The sequence below is a fragment of the Coffea arabica genome, chromosome 7e (genome assembly GCF_036785885.1).
Source record: "Coffea arabica cultivar ET-39 chromosome 7e, Coffea Arabica ET-39 HiFi, whole genome shotgun sequence".
Lineage (NCBI taxonomy): Eukaryota > Viridiplantae > Streptophyta > Magnoliopsida > Gentianales > Rubiaceae > Coffea > Coffea arabica.
The window spans coordinates 897,204-914,178 of NC_092323.1; the positions used below are offsets into that span (position 1 = coordinate 897,204).

General features: G+C 38.6%; 3 protein-coding genes across 3 annotated transcripts; 2 read left to right on the forward strand and 1 right to left on the reverse strand.

Annotated features, from left to right (window-relative positions):
* Positions 1-292: 292 nt before the first annotated feature.
* On the reverse strand, positions 293-4,862 carry LOC140011154 (uncharacterized). The gene is made up of 3 exons (XM_072059628.1): positions 4,728-4,862; positions 2,056-4,605; positions 293-652 (listed from the first exon to the last, which is right to left on the reverse strand). Exon 2 carries the CDS (start codon positions 4,543-4,545, stop codon positions 2,287-2,289), a length of 2,259 nt encoding a protein of 752 aa, XP_071915729.1. The 5' UTR covers positions 4,546-4,605; positions 4,728-4,862; the 3' UTR covers positions 293-652; positions 2,056-2,286.
* A 3,347-nt stretch (positions 4,863-8,209) lies between these two features.
* On the forward strand, positions 8,210-9,265 carry LOC140010918 (uncharacterized). The gene has a single exon (XM_072058570.1). It carries the CDS (start codon positions 8,504-8,506, stop codon positions 9,197-9,199), a length of 696 nt encoding a protein of 231 aa, XP_071914671.1. The 5' UTR covers positions 8,210-8,503; the 3' UTR covers positions 9,200-9,265.
* Positions 9,266-15,514: 6,249 nt separating this feature from the next.
* Positions 15,515-16,685, forward strand: LOC113689660 (LOB domain-containing protein 4-like). The gene is made up of 2 exons (XM_072058571.1): positions 15,515-15,818; positions 16,088-16,685. The coding sequence occupies exons 1-2, from the start codon at positions 15,630-15,632 to the stop codon at positions 16,499-16,501; spliced, it is 603 nt and encodes a 200-aa protein (XP_071914672.1). The 5' UTR covers positions 15,515-15,629; the 3' UTR covers positions 16,502-16,685.
* The last annotated feature ends 290 nt before the right edge of the window (positions 16,686-16,975 follow it).

Here is a 16,975-nt window from a genome sequence, read left to right on the forward strand (position 1 = left end):
AAATAATAGCAGGTATTGCCTATTGGAGGAAATAAAAATATAGGGCTAAAAGCTAGGCGAGCTAACCGAGCACAAAGATCAAATGCCCAAGACAAGAGATTGGGCTTTGTTAAATTGCTGATTCAGGAATACAGACCAGTACATTTCTTAAACACTGGAGTAAACTGTACAATTCCTGTGCCAAACACAAATTTCACTACTACAACAGGTCAGATTCTACAAAAAATTCTACATGGAAAAATTGTATGGTCAACACAGCATACCCAACAAAAAATAGGGGTAAGGGTGAGGATAATACAACAAAAAGATCAATACAAAAAAGGGGCCAGATTAGTCACATCCTCAGCGTATCAATCCTAGTACATCAAATTCAAATAGTAAATTCTAATTATCCACCACATCTCAGACTTCAGCATTCAAGCCACAATCATCATCCATAACACTGGTTTGTTCAAGTGACAATTAGCTAAACAGAAATAGAAGAAAAGTGGCTAACAACTTAGTTGGAATGTTCACTAGCAACAGAATTGAGTAAACAAGTAACGCATGGAATTGGATGCTCTCTCACATCAGAAACTTCATGTCCAACCCCATCTTCAATGACTCCAGGCATCTGCTGAACAGCTTCGTTTCTGAAGTAATATCCTTCAAGCTATGACAAAAAAACTAGTAAGACCACAAAATCAAGCCCGATGTCTTAATATAACACTGTCAGTGCAAAAACTTAAATACCAAATTAACAATAACTAATCATGAACTTAAATTTTGCAAGAACACAGTTGCACAAGTTCTATTCAGACAACAACAACATGAAACACATCAATTTGTGAACTCACACAGGCCCCATGAAAAGTATTGAAAGTATCCAACAAAGAAATTGTCAGAGTTCAAATTGAGTGGAACACACTGCACACACTTTAAAGCCATCAAAACTGCCCCCAACCAATTAGTAGTATCATATACCAACACAAAACTTACACAATTTTGAACTTATGTCAATGGCTAAGTTGGACGATTAGACATTTAAAATCAAGAAGATTAGACACTAAATCCTATTTAGCTATTGCTCAGACGAACATTACAATGTACCATTTTGGACAAGGAGTGAAACCAGATCAGATGCGGCAACAGCAAAGAAAAATTTCCATCATGCATAATATTGAAGACTACGGTATTATGCATGAATGTAGAAAATGGACATGCCATGCCAGGAAGATGACCAAAACTAATTTCACTCTGAAGATAGACCAGCATAGTAGCAAAAGAATTACCACAGCCAACATAATGAAAAAACACTAAAGTATGGCTACTTTCTTTGAGCAAGTACAGTTGTAGGTAACCAACTTGAGTAAGATCTCGGGAAAGGCAATAAAGGGTTCAGATTTTATTGACACATAAAGCATTCCAAAATTAACTCCATTAACCGGGAAGACACCACCATAAGTGGAAAACTTTTACTTTTTCAAAGACATTTAAGATTCAGAAAGGAGAGAAAACCATTATATACCGCTTTGCCGAGGCAAAAGTTAAAGTTAAAATACGGAATCTCAGTTGAACCATGGCAACCGAGAAAAAATGACTAGTTTATTCCTTGTTAATAATTAAAGAATGAAATGCACTTGTATTTGGAGCTTAGTCATAATGCAGAGGACCAATGCCAACATCAAATAAACTAAATTAACCACAAGGACATGCCAATATCCTTTTCAAACTGACCAATGCCTAAAAGAAAGGTAATAAATGCAAGAGATGCTATTTTCCTATTTTTCATTTACAGTTTATCTATCAATTGGTACGGCCACAATAAATTTTTGAAATCACTAAAGGAACCATGAAGCAATAGTAACACATTCCTACGACACAACGGAAACACAACAGAAAAGTTATGTATAAAACAACTGCAACATGGAAAAAGCTCAAGAGGTCAAGACGCAACGACATGCAACCAATTTTAGCAGGTTCAAGTTGCAAAGTAGTGAAAAGTTAAACATTTGTTCTAAGAAAGAAAACTCAAAGAGCTGAATGAAACTAATAGAAGTGGGACAACTGACTTACTCCTTCCAATTGCTGCAGAAAACAGTGCTCCCTTGAGAAAGGAGCTATGGAAAAATCCACAGCATCTGAAAGATGACAGATAGAGAATACTACAAGTCATTTGGTGAAGCCAAAGCCAGGCAACCAAACAGGCAAGTTCGGTGAGAATCTCAATGAATGTCACAGTTCGTGTAACTTCAATCATCATCTTTGAGTAATCAAATCCGGACAGCAATACACCTGCAAGCCTGGTTATTCAGAGGTTAATCGCCGCCTCTTCCCATATTCAGCATCCCTTGATCTTGACCTTTGCTCTTCTTCATGTGATATTCGTGACTTGCTGTGAGTCCTAGAAGACCGTCCCCTGTCCCATTCATCATCGTATTCTAGATCACGTTCCCTGTATCTATGATGATCTGCATATCTGTCCCTGTCATCCCTATGACGATCCCGGTCACGTTCTCTATCACGATCCCTATCTCGGTCACGCTCACGGTCTCGAGAACGCTCCCGATCCCTATCTCGCTCCCGATCCCTGTCCCGTCCAACATCTCTTTCATCGCGTGGCCTCCTTTCTGACCACTCATTTTCGTGTCCCGCATCTTTTTCTCTTGGTATATCTCGGTCATACCCTGGTTCTCTTTCGTCACGATATCTCCTCTCCGAAGAACCAGACCAGTCTCTTTCTGAGCCTCTATCTTTTTCTTTGATGGCATTGGGCCAAGCCCCTCTGTCATGACTTACTTCTCCGTACTGATGATCAGATACAGCATCTTCCCCATAACTAGACTCTCCTGCTCTCCCACCATGGTCTTCACCAGCCCATCCACCCATATTAGGATCAGACCACATTCCCATATTAGGTCCATCAACTCCAGCTGTGGGCATCATGCCCATAGGGTTCATAGGCATCCCTCTCCCAAAAAATGCTGGATTCACGTGAGGAGCTACACCAGGCAAACCCACACTTCCAACTGGTGGAAATGAAGACAGAATCCCTGAAAATGGAGGGGCTGGGGCACCAGGAAATCCACCATAACTACCCATTCTTCCCATAGGCCCTCCGAAGCCAGGGTCAAAGCCTTGGCCCATCATTGTTTGAGGATGCATAAGGGGAGGAGTTGCACCAATGCCCTGCCCAAATCCATTCCCACCATTCCCCATCATACCCCGTCCACCCATTCCACCACCCCTACTTCTCATTGGATTCATAGCTCCCCTATTGCCCATCCCTTGAGCATTACCTCTACCCCAATTTCCTCTCCCATACGCTCTATTATTTTCACCACCACCCTGGTAATTACCACCTGTTGCAATGTTGCTACCACCAGGCTTACCCGGCTGATCTCCAGTCCCTCTCCTACCTTGAGTAACAGTAGATTGAGCCATTTGCTGATTCCTGTTCACCTGAGCCTCACCCATCCTCTTGACAGTATAGGGAGAGGCAAATGCAACAACACATGGTCTGCCATTAAAGAGATGCCCATTCATTCCCTCCTTACATGCAGTGGCAGCTGCGGGATCATAAAACTCAACCTGGCAATACCCTTTTGACTTCCCACTAGCCTTCTCATCAAAAAATTTCACCTCTTTCACAGGCCCATACTTGCTCAATTCACTCTCGAGCTCAGCATCTGTCGTCCACCAGTGCAAATCACCTACAAAAAGAATAGTCCCTTGGCCACCCCCAGCACCAGCCCCACCTCCACCACCGACAGTGCCACCAACATTGCCATACCCGTTTCCACCAGCTCCATTTACATTTGCACCTCCTGGCCTCACTGTGCCCTCAATTCCACCCATATTTCCTACACTCCCCATGTTTCCTACAGGACCAGCTAAGCTACCACCAGATGGTGCATGTTGATGTGGAGGAGGCTGCTGCTGAACCATACCCCCTTGATTCACAACACTATTGCTAACAGTTTGCTCTTCTAACTCACCTGCCCGCTTATTACTCGAAGGCTGCCCTAACTCAACCCTCAGCCCACCACCACCGCTAGATGTCCCAGTGGGACCACCTCCAGCACCAGCACCTGGTCCCCTAAACACCATATTTTGCTGCTGCTGCTGCTGCGGCTGCTGTGGCTGCTGCTGATATCCATCAACAACCCTACCAGATGGCGCCCTAACAGCAGTAGACCCTACCTCATCTCTCTCAAAGTTCCTCTCCTCCCCTCCTCCTCCTCCTCCTCCTCCAACACCACCACCATCCAGCGCCCTTTGCGGTGGAGGAGGCAACGGCAGCGCCTGCGAAGAGGGATTCCCAGCCATCTGTACAACCCTTTTCTCAGACAGTCCCTCCTCCTTTCGAACCCCAAAATCCTCAGTCTTTCTAATTGACTGAAGAAAATTCTCCCCGACATTAACATCGTTATAAAGATCCTCGTAGTCATCGTCCTCTTCCCCAAGAAAACCCTCGTCCGCAACGGCCGAGATCGCTTCGTTCCTGTGGAAGTGGTGGTCGTTCGGATCTCCACCGAACCCGCCTCCACCTTCGTTCTCCTCCATGTCTTCTTCCCCTCTTTCTCACAAAACCTAAGGTTAGGGTTTCAATATTTTTTCCTCCAGCTACATAAGTTTCGAAGAAAGCCCAAATGAATACCCAAAATTACAAGAAACAAATGAACCAGACACTAAAAGGAAAAGGAAAAAAAAAAAGTACAGAAGAAGGGGGGTTTTGAGGATCTTACCAGAAGAGTGAGACGGAGTTTGGGGAAGAAAGCAGAAAGAAACCCTAATCCGGAAAGTCGTGTTGTGACTCGATTTTGATTTGTACTCGTAGTACTTGTATTTGGGGAAGAAAAAAAAAAGGGCAAAAAAGTAAAGAAGAATGGAGAGAGGGAGATGCCAGTGCTATCTATTGGACGTCACAGAACACTTGACTACTTGAGTGAGTATGGTTACGTTGCGAATTCTCCGGTGTGCCACGGTGCATGTGCCCCTGTAGCACAATACCACACTACTTGCACCTCCAAAAAAAAGAAAATAAAAAAACGCAAATAACCTCGGACTAAAAATATTTTTGCTCTATTGCGATTACCAAATGGGGATATAAAGGAGTTTAATTAACCACGCTAGTTGCACTCTAATATTTAAATTTATTCGATCATTTTGATGAATTTATAATTATATTCAAATTTAGTTTATTTATTTTTATCGAGTTGAATTCAAATGAATTTTTATCAGACCGAGCTCGAGTAACTTAAGTCCTTTTTGGATTGCTACTTTTTGAAATTTTTATTAAAAAAAATGTAATACAATGATTTGATGTATATGAGGTCACAAAGGTAATTTAAAAATGTGCTCACTGAAAACATAATAAATTTTTTTGAAAAAAAGATCATCAAAACAAGGCCTTAAATTTTTTAAACATAAATTCTAATTTTATGATAATCGAGTCAAGTTCAAGTCAATTTTGAAAAATTTACAATACGCAAAATATTATTCGAATTTAATTTGACTAGTTACTTGAACGAGTTGGTATTGAATCGGATGCAATTCAAATATCGAGGAGTTTAGTTGTCCTTCAACTCTATCACTAAGAACAAGTGTGGATCAAAGAATAAAAGGATATACTTAGCATGAATTAGGATTTACTCCTAGCAATCTGGTTGACCTTAGGGACCAGAGGGGTGGCCTAAGAAGTTGATATATCCATCAATCAAGTATTACGGCTCCGTTCAGATTAACTATTTTTTGGGATATTTTTGAAAAAATTTACTTTAGCAATGTGTATGAAAATTTTTTACTATAAAATTTTTATGAAGTATTTGATATATATTATATGGATAAGATATTTTTTAAGGTCTTATGTATTACTGTAGCATTGCATTTGAAAAACTTGTTTTTGCTGCACATCTAATAAGTGCAAGTTGTGATAGAATTAGGGACAAGTATACTCGATTTTGGTCCAATCCACGCTGTCGTCACATTCCTTTTAGAATTTGGTACAAACTTATACATACACAATTGTATCAATACTACATTATTGTATTGATAGGATGAACAAAATATCACGCGTATAATAAATTACATATGGGCGGGTGCTAAATCACGGTAAAATATAACAATTGCAAGTAAACTTTAATATAAATACAAAAAACTAAAAAAAAATATAACAATTCAGATAACCCCTTATGTTTAGTAGTCAATGCAAATGTAGTTGATAGAAAATTAGTATCATCCACAGTGAGAGTGTGGACACTAATACACAGTGGTTGCAAAATTGCAATCCAAAAAAGGCTAAATCTGTATACTATTTTACATCAAAATAGAACATTTTACCATTTCGCCTGATTGTTACTTTATCATTTGTTCATCAATCGACATTCACCCCACTTTCTCAGTATCCCCATTCCCTGACTGGACTTGATCCGTTCGTTTGTGCCAAATAAATTTAGGGGGCGCTTGGTTAAAGTTTAAGAATCAAAATTGTTATTGGAATCATACAAAAAAAAAAAAAAAAAAAAAAGTTAGTATGGATTTTGGGCAAAGATATGGACCGTGTTTGGCAAACAAGTTTTTTGCCAAGTTTGTCTGCTACAAGTTTTTTAACAACTTTAACTATAGTAACTTCAAAAAATTTCTCAAAAATTTTAAACTATATACTTTAAAATATCCAAAAAATTTGCACACTTTAAAAATTGTTTCTACAACTTCTACAGTAAATTACAGTAAAATTTTAGACAAACATCTAAAAAACTCACTTGCCAAACGGGGTCCATGATTACAAAAGCAGGTGCTTGGTAAATATTGGGCATCAATTTTCTTTTTTTCTTTTCATATCTTTCTTATTCGAATGTTTATCCCACGTACATATCCATCATAATCCTATTGAACCAATACCCAACCATGACAATACCTATTGAACCAGCACCTAACTACCACCAATTAGTATCTACATTCAATTTTTTGTAAAGACAATGGAGCTTTAGAAGCAACAGTCCCAATGATGCAACAATAGCCGAAGCAGATCCGGATTTTTATTTTGTCGAAGTTTATGACCGGAAATTGTGAGTATACCTGCATAATTTCAATCCCCCAATCATCAACACAAAGGAGGTAAAGAGGTAGAAAGAGATTGAGTTGCTGTGGAAGGCAAGAAGAGGGGTTTACGTGAGAAAGAGAAGGGACCAGAAGCTTTTTTTTTTTTTTTTTTTTTTTGATTTTGGAATCAAATGTAGGATTCATCAAAACTCTCCGATCTAGTTGGGTATGGAGAGTGGTTGGTTTTTTATAATTCATTTTAAGATTTCAAAACTCATACCCAATAGTCAAGCAATAATTATGGGACTCAATCCAATTCTTGATTCCTATACATTCCAACCAAGCACCACCTTAGTACTACTCTAAAAAGAAAATGGGAAGAAAGAAGAGAATCAATAAGTTACTTAAAAATATATATATACCAAAAACTGGAGGAATAAAAAAAATATCATTTTTTAGTATATAAGAATGAGTTGCGGTTAAAGGGATGTTTGAATTTCAACCGTATGGATAGGAGATTTTGAGGAATATGGAATGTTGTGTAATTTTTTAAAAACTTTTGATATAATTGAGGGCAACATGTGTTTAGATATAGTTATCGAAATACCATAATTTTGGTACATTTAAAGTTTTGATTTATAGAGACATCTAAATATTTATGAAATATGGAATTATTTTGTAATTATTTTTGCACTAAGTACGACTCATATAAACTCATGTATTGGTATAATTATTGAAATGGTATTATAGACACATTTAATTGAAATGTGACTTTTGTTGTATAATTATCACAAAAATAAAGACATATTAACATATTGTGCAATTAACACGTTGGTATAACTAACAGTTTGAGAATATTCCTTTATCTGAAATAATTTATGTTTCCTCTTGCACGATTTTTAGCTGACATCCATAAGAGTTTTTTAAGAATGAAAAAATATTGATAAAATAAAGTGTACAAATGTGTATTGTTATTAAAATATACTACTATTATTAGATTTATCATATTTAATGACAATTTTTTGAGAATATACTATTATTTATCTAATAAAAAATTATATTTAATCACAACTCACAAGCACCGAACAAACCACGGATGTGCGGGCACTCCTCCCTAGTTAACTGTATAAGGAAAGGAACCACGATTGGATGGTTGGCTCCATGTAAAACTTTCAACGGCTCTCTTTTCCGGCTCCAACGGTCACTTCGCTTTTGAAACATTCATCAGACTCGCACCGTTTAGTACTACTTACTATCTGATGCGAACCCACCACCAGGCACCCTCCACCCTCCATCCCGCCTCCTTGTCTTCTATATAAAAACTCACCCTTCAATCCCCTCCCCGCACCGATCTTCATCTCATATCGCTGTAATCACCCCCCCCCCCACCACCACCATCTAACATTCTCTTAATATTATCCAAATATTCCTTCCATTTCACCCTCGCTCGCACTTCTTTTTTCTGCCCACACACTAAACTATGTGCAGACGGATTTTCTTTGCTTTTTTATTATTCTTGTGTGTGTCGTATTCCGGTGAGGCACAGACGACCCCTCATGCTCCTGCACCGGCACCCAAGTTCACCAATGTGTCTCCGGCACCCTCAAAAACTCCCGTGCCCGCAGCTTCTCCGGCTAGCCCTCATGCATCCCCGGTTCCTTCTCCATCTCCGAAGATTCCTCCGACAATCCCTGCGGCTTCTCCCCAAACCAGCCCGTCTGCTTCCCCGGTACAGTCTCCGGCAGCTTCTCCCAGAACCAGCCCGTCTGCTTCTCCGGTACAGTCTCCGGCAGCGAGCGCTCCACTTTCTCCAGCGCCCACTCCGTCGTCCAGTGCGTCTGCACCGGTCCCATCTCCTTCTCCGTCGGCCGAATCCCCGGTGAATGCTCCGGCAGTGTCACCGCCTGCATCATCTCCATCTGGAAGCCCGGCGAGTTCTCCAGTTCCGGCCACTGCAGAGGTTCCATCCGCCGGTGCCAGTGTTCCTTCCACTTCTGCGACACCGGCAGAGTCACCGGCGATGTTCCCTTCGAGCAGCAGCCAGCCAAGTCGCTCACCGGCTGGGACGAGTTTGGCACCGGAAAGCCCAGTTGCTGATGAATCGAGTGCGACCTCCATTCATGGGGGCCTAATTGTTCTTGCTGGGCTTGCTCTATCCGCCGGTTTTGTCATCTAAGAGTCTGTAGAAGTGTAGAACACGTAATTTTTGTGGTTACGGGTTCGCTTTTTTTTTTTTTTTTTTTTTCCAGATATTTCCTGTAATTGGTTTCCAGAGATTATTCACGTCATATATATATATATATATATATATATATATATATATATATATATATATATATTTCTGCCGTATAGTTTTTTGTTGTTGGACACAGCTGTTGATCTTAATTCACCAGGGCAATAAATTTATATATATATACACTGGATTGCTTTACGTATCATTATTTATATATTATGGTTGCGAATTCTATTTGGATATATGCTCTGTTAACTCTATTGGATATAATTTAAAAGTTTTGGTCCTTTTAAATAAATTGTAAAATTATCCTGCATTGAAGCAAAGTGGCCCAACCAGTTTTTTCACCATAACAAAAGCACATAAGCAGTGATGGCTTATTTTAAAAATCCAATGACCCCCCGACCTGTTGTATTTGTATCCTCTTCATTCATATTGTTATTGGTCCTTCCACTTTCATGAACTTGCATTTACTTCATCTTAACCTCCTCCCTGGCCGACAAGATGATTTCCCACCCCCAACAAATACTGTGAAGATCAAATTATCTGGATGACCATCAAACTTTTGAAATCGTCGAATTTTGACCATTAAATTATGAAAAATATAATTTTAGTCATTGAAGTATCTAAAGTTTAGATTTTAGATTATTTTATTAGATTTCGTCGTTAAGCATGGTAGATTTCGATGCTCACACAATTTACGAGACAAAACAAAGGGGCATTGTTAATGATTAAATTTAGTGAAATGGCTTAAAAGCTGTAGTAGGCCCGAGGGTCAGTACATAGGCTTCTTTTTTTTTTTTTTTTTTTAAATATTGGTTATCCTACAATTTCACTTCTTATTCCTTCTTTAAGTGTGAGCTTTAGATGATAGTTCCAGTTATCATAAGGACAAAAAGAGCCAATTCACCTCCCCAACTACACTACTGGCCCACATCCTCCTAAAGTCCCCTGCTAACAAATTACCTCGATTTCACAACACTTAAAATGGGGCAAATTCCTTAGATTGTAGTTAAAAAAAAAAAAAAAAATCGATGAATTGTTGTTATGACAAAGTTATATTTGCTGTGCTGACGAATGGGTAATCGATTTTTTTTTTTTTTATTTAAAGGCAAAGGCTGCTGTACTTAGACGGGGCGCGGTAGCCAATAATTAAGCCACCAAGGGCTGCCGTGTCACGCTTGCTAAGCATGGCAGCCAACAATTGTGTTTTTTTTTTTTTAATCTCTGGTTTAATCAATTGTTCTTAAAAAAATTAGTTTCTAATTTGTATCACAGTTTTATGCCTTGATCGTATTTAGGCTATCTATACCCCACTCCATAGAATTTTACTTGTCCCTTTGACAAATAGGCATGTCATACACGTACGCTGGCGACCCGTGAGAATTGACACATTTACCTCAAACAATCTTCTTGTCTGAGATTAATGGTATGGTGGAGCAATTAATTGCCTGATTTCCCCAATTGGTGGAATCAAATAACATCTTAGGTGTTATTAACGAAACTAAGTAATGACAAAACCAAAAAATCCTCTCAGAGTGTGCATACATAACGTAGAAGGCAAAAAATGTTCTCAACTTTAGTGAAGATGCGACGAGAGAATGTCATTTTTTTTTTTTTTTTGTATATTTTGATGAAACAGCAAAATCAGAGCTCGAACTAATATGATTTAATTCAATAGTTAAAACAAACAAATCTTAGAGCTGATTAACAAGTTACAACAAGATAATATACACAAAATTATCTTCAAATTGTACGTAAAAGTTTATTGGCAGACTTCTTTATGGCCTACTCATAATCATTTCCTTCTCTTCTCCGAGTGCATTATAGCTTCCACGGCACTTTAACAAGTATATTGTTAAATCAGACAAAATCCTATTTACAATAGTAATTTAGAAAGACGCAAGGGGCAGGCAGTTTTGATGGAACTTATATCAACATAGCACCATGAAGGATGTGCAGAAGACAGGACGAAAGCTAACAGAAGTATTGATTTTGAAAGTACATGCAAAAAAAATATATATATATATATATATATATTGTTGGCTGCCGTGGTTAGTAAGCATGACACTAAGCACAGCAGCCCCTGGTGGCTAATTATAGTCAGCACAGCAGCTTTTGCCTTTAAAAAAAAAAAAAATGGTTGCCCATATACCGTGCTGACAAAACACGACAGGTATAGTATAAAAGCACAACTTTGTCAACAATTCGCCGATTTTTTTTTCCAGCTATAATATAAGGAATTAGCCTTAAAATGGGCAATCCATGCAAAGTGAAGTGCTCCACTTTGGTTGTTGGCAACAGAATCATTTCAGTACTCTGTCACTTCAACTTCTCTTCAGGGGACATGCTTAAATGACAAGATTTATTTTACACGCGGTTTACTCAAATCATTAGAACACTGCATTTTTAGATCAGTTTAAAGAAAAATTAAATTCGATGATGCTAATATTGCTAATGATAGACTTCACACGATAGTATGGCTATTCAAAGCGGATGCGGAGGCTCTCTTCAATGTGCTCAGGCCCGTTCTTCCTTTTTTTTTTTTTTTTAAAAAAAAAAAGTAAAATAGAAATTAAACAAAGGATAAAAAGGACCAAGAAACGAAGGTCTACGATCACAATGATCCTTAGATGCTCAAACAAAGAGTTTTGTGTTTTGATGATGGTCCGTTGACTTTTCATGTCGTAGTTACTGTGTCTTCTTCCTTTTTCGCAGCACGAGTTTCTGATGACTTGGAGGAAGCTCAAGAAAGAGAAACAAAAAAAGGACTTGAATCGCAGAAATAGTCCCTCGCATTCACATTGGAGCTTAATTTGCACCTTTTGAGTCTCTTACTTTTTAAAATAATGATGCGTTTTGTTACCTTATATATTTCAGTTTGTATTTTTTTTTTTTAGTCCTTTCACTTTTGAAATTACGGGTTTGGTCCCATACATACACGGAATACAGCATTTTCCTCCCAAAAATCAATTTTGATCGCATTTTCACCTAAAATAACAATAAGCAATATGCCAAAATATTGTGAACATGTGTGTAGATTCCTGAAATGACCATTAAAATTAGTACCGGTACCATTCGAAGCTAATTTGCAGTAGGAAAATGCCTTACTTTGAGCAGGACCCTTGAAAATCACCCATAATACGTTATTATGACCAAAAATTATTTTTTTTTTCCAAGGGTCATTTTATGGAAATTCAGCAACCGCCAATGACATGCATCACTTCCCCACAATGCAAGATGCTGGTTGCTGTTATTATCACCATATATAACCTGATGTAAGAGTACTTAAAACTCGGTGGATGCTTCCAATTGGCATTTGTGTAGCAAATAAGATTTTCTTAAAACTTACAGTTGCTCACGTTTGCTTAAAGTTTAAACCTAGGACCTTTATGCTCTCTTTAAAAGAAATAAATAAAAAGAAAAACAAAAATCTGTCATACATCGGCACGCCAATCTTATCTTGATCATTCTGACGTCAAAACAAAATCCTAGTCTTTTCCTTTTGGAACACGTAGAGAGAAGAAAAGGCCGTCGAAATTATCCAAGCAAACATCCATGTAAAGGGAGAAGGGCATTGCCAGTGCAATTTTCTTTGACAATCGTCCACAGTTGGCCTGCCTGTGCATTCCAAACTCAAAGAGGACATCATTCAAAACACAAAGAGGGTTTGTCTTTAAGTATTAATTTTTTCAAAACAATAAATTATAAGGTAGAAAACAAAAAAGCCCCCCCCCCCCGTAGTTTCAAAAGATACAACACGACACCTCATGCTTTGAACTAAATTATAAAGGCGACGGAATCCGTTAAACTTAAAGAAAATGAACGAAATGCCCTGATATAATTAAGCAAAAGACAGTTCAAAAAAATCATTTGTTTTATTCTCTAAATAGAGAGAATTGAGAGTTAAGAGGTAGAATAGGTATATTTGTTAAAAATTAGGTATAAATTTTTTTTTTTTTGGTTCCAACAAGTCATTTCCATTAAGTATAATGGATTCCGTCATCGTTACAATTTAGTTCAAAACACGAGGTGTCGTGTTGTATCTTTTGAAACTACAGGGGTTTTTTCTGTGTATTAGACTTATCACAGGTGTTTTTTTGTTTTTTACCCTAAATTATAATAAGAAATAGTCTAAATAAATGTAAAATGGAGTTAATACATATATACGAGTGTATGACACTATACGTAGCAGTGGCTAAGGGGCACTATCGCGTGCGTGCTTAAAATTAGGAAGGTAGGTTAGCAGACAGTAGTGAAATTTCTTTCTTAGTCACGGGTGTCGTGGGTATTTCTGGTAATTTCATAATGTTTGATGTACGTAGGAGTGAAAAAGGTAATTAATAAGACAAAACATGATTAAAAAACAAAAAAAAAAACTTAAGTAGCTGCACGGATAATGGACAAGCACTATATATTTTTAAGATCCAATTCAACTAGTAGAGACATTTTACTGTAATATTCAAATTTGACTTCCAAGAACACACCACCTTCACACACACACTCTCTCTCTCTCTCTAAAAAGAGAATTTGAATATAGCATCATAGTAAAAAAAAAAAATTTTTTTTTTTGGGATCCGGAAACCATGCATGGATAAACGATCATGATTAGCGTTGTGAAGCCATGCCAAAGTCAATGAAAGGAATATCTCTTAATTATATCGCCGACCCATGGCATGGATAATTGATTTGTTGAAGTAGTGGACTTGCTTTTCCATAAAATCAAAAAAAATAAAAAAAAAAAGAAAGAAAGAAAAGCGACTCGTATGACATATAGGTGAGGTGAGGACTGAGGAGGAGGTCCGTAATAGATGCGAAAACGCGAAATAAGGATCAAAAGCTTGTCAAATAAAGCGTGCCCCCATGTCCCAGGATTAAGATAAAGCAGAGAAGTCGCACTCCTACGCCAAAAAAATATACTCCTTAAATTACTTTGGAAGTAAGCAAACTTTTTTTTTTTTTTTTTTTTTTTTACATGGCGATGGCGTGAGGGAGTTTGATGCTGATGTTGGCCATGTTTGCTGCTTTGTGTTTGGGAAAAGTAGATAAAACCCCTTTCATGGAAGAGGAAGACGAAAATGGGCACTACGGGGCAATTGAGGTCCCATGCAACGTAGAAAAGTGGTGACTTCGTGAAAGCTTTTCCATTAGAACTTGGAAGAATTAACAAAGCCCAAATTTCTCGATCGTATGAGGACGGATTTGATAGCTGATCTACTCCCCAAGATTTTGAATGATCTATGGGTGCTACGTGTAATGAACAATAGCAGTATCTCCAGCTCTGGACAAACGTCAATGGACAAACTTTCAAGCTCAATTACAGAGACCCGTTGACAAGGATGCAGTCACAAAGCTCAGCACCAGACAAAGTGGTGGTAGAGACGCCAACAGCAGTTGCGGCCCGCTACGTTGAATTTGCATCAAACTTTTCGTTTCGATGGATCAAGCATCAAAGAATATCGGAGACTAATTAAGGAAGATTTCCTAAGCATGTAGGCCAGGTAGAGCCATCAGATCACCCCTGCTCGACCGACGTGGTGCTCGGACACAAACATGCCCATGCTTCTCAATCGTACGTAATTCAAAATCAATCAATCATAAGTTGGATCGATACCCTTAGAAGATTTGTTCACTGCCATATTTGGCTCAACAACTATCGTGTTAGTTAGCTAGTTGGGTGTATTTGAATGTAAGATTATTTGATGAGATGTTACTTGAAATAATTATTATACAGCTGCTTTTTATGATGACACGACGGTGAAATGAAATAAAAAAAAAAGGTAATTGAGAAGACAAAAAATATTACTGTATTAGTTAAACAACATGTTATGTTTGTAATGCAAGCAGACAATAATTATTTTTTTTGTCAATATTAATTGTGTAATGTGATATCCAAACACACACTGGTATTCTTGGAGGAGCTCCATAGATCGAGTTGCAGTAGAATAGGGTTGTAACTGTAAGGCTGTGTGTGTATGTGACAAAGATACGCCGTAAATTTTCAACCGGGAGGAGAGAGCGGCTTAGTCAAAGAGAGGATTAATGTTGTGAGGTAATTAAATCTTAATTAATTAGCCACCATTGTTAAAGCTGTCTTGCTCGTTAGTAGGACCCAGTCAAAGATCTCCGGCCCTCATGACCACCTGCCATCAACCCATGGCATGGCATGGCACCACGGCACGGCACGGGCTAGTGTATATCTCTTCTACTAGCTAGCATTACTCAGTACTACTATATAAAACCTGATTAACCAATCCTTTCCTGGAGCCTCAGACTAGTCCAATATTCCCCATGTGAACAAGAAAGCTGCATAACTTGGAGGAGAGCGGAAGATTAAGTACATATAATAAATTAACAAGAATGAAAAATTAAAATGAAGGAGAGCGGTAGAAAACACGTAGGTGTGGTGGCGGGGGGTTCCCCTTGCGCAGCATGCAAGCTTCTAAGGAGGAGATGTTCTCAGGAATGTGTTTTTGCTCCCTACTTTCCAGCTGATGAGCCGCACAAGTTTGCCAGCGTCCATAAGGTGTTTGGTGCCAGCAATGTAAACAAGATGCTTCAGGTTTAATCATGAATCCCTTTTTTCAATTCCCTTTCCCTCTATGTACCCCCAAACCCCCTCTTCCCCAAAAAAAAAAAAAAATTGAAGAAGAAGATTAAGTTTGCACTTTGCAGTTAGCTAGCTATACTAAAGGGATGCTGATGTATATGTACTAGTATTTGCTAATTAGTCAAAGAGCCAGCAGCGCAGTGCCTTCGATTGATTCAAGTAATTATTGAAATCCCGTTTTCCTTCATCCCCGAAATTTAACATTTAACTTAATAATGCAGGAGCTGCCAGAGCAACAGCGAGGGGATGCAGTGAGTGCTATGGTGTACGAGGCAAACGCGAGGATGAGGGATCCAGTGTACGGGTGCGTGAGTGCTATATCTTCTCTACAAAACCAGGTTGACCTCCTGCAGTCTCAGTTGGCACTTGCACAGGCTCAAGTTCTCCAAATGCGAATCTCCTCCACCCAATCCTCCTCCTCGCTGATATCTATGTCCCAGGATCAGTACTATAACAGTACCACTGTGCCCACTGATCACAACTCTGCGCCACCTGATCATCATCATCAGAATCACTCTCCCACCGCGTCCAGGGATCATCGCCATCTTGAGCCCACCTCGTCCCATTTCAACACCGATACGCCGCCCATGATGCTGGATGAGGGCAATATTGGGGATTCCTTGTGGTCGTACTAGCATAATATTGCATATACATGTCATACACCCACATCCCTAGCTAATTCCTGTAGCTGTATACATTTCCATGTACTACTACTATACTACTATGGATTGACTCCCCTGTCCCTCTTCTTCTTCTTCTTTTTTTTTTTTTTTTGTTTTTGGGAGTTTAATTGCTCACTTTCTGAATCCTTTACCCGCCTGACTCGTGAGTTTGTTTAAATTAATTTGATATACCAATCACTAACCACGCATGCCATAGTATATACACTTGTACCTATCTAATTTGTATCGGCGCGTGATTATATATGCTTATGATTTTCAATTTTTCAGTTGCAGTAGTTCATTAGATGTATACGCCTTCTCTTGTAAGGCATTTTATTTCTAGTTCCACGACATGTCTTTCCGCTTCAAGTTACCCGAGAACGTTTGTACAGCAGGTGCAGGCTTGTAAAGTGAAATCAGGCACTAACTACTTCTTTGGAGTAGTTG

What these genes read in the sequence shown, in the direction of transcription:
- LOC113689660 (XM_072058571.1), top strand. Translation starts at nt 15,630, where the DNA reads ATGAAGGAGAGCGGTAGAAAACACGTAGGTGTGGTGGCGGGGGGTTCC. An exon ending in ATGTAAACAAGATGCTTCAG is followed by an intron (nt 15,819 to 16,087) that starts GTTTAATCATGA and finishes TTAATAATGCAG; the next exon opens with GAGCTGCCAGAGCAACAGCG.
- LOC140011154 (XM_072059628.1), bottom strand. Translation starts at nt 4,545, where the DNA reads ATGGAGGAGAACGAAGGTGGAGGCGGGTTCGGTGGAGATCCGAACGAC.
- LOC140010918 (XM_072058570.1), top strand. Translation starts at nt 8,504, where the DNA reads ATGTGCAGACGGATTTTCTTTGCTTTTTTATTATTCTTGTGTGTGTCG.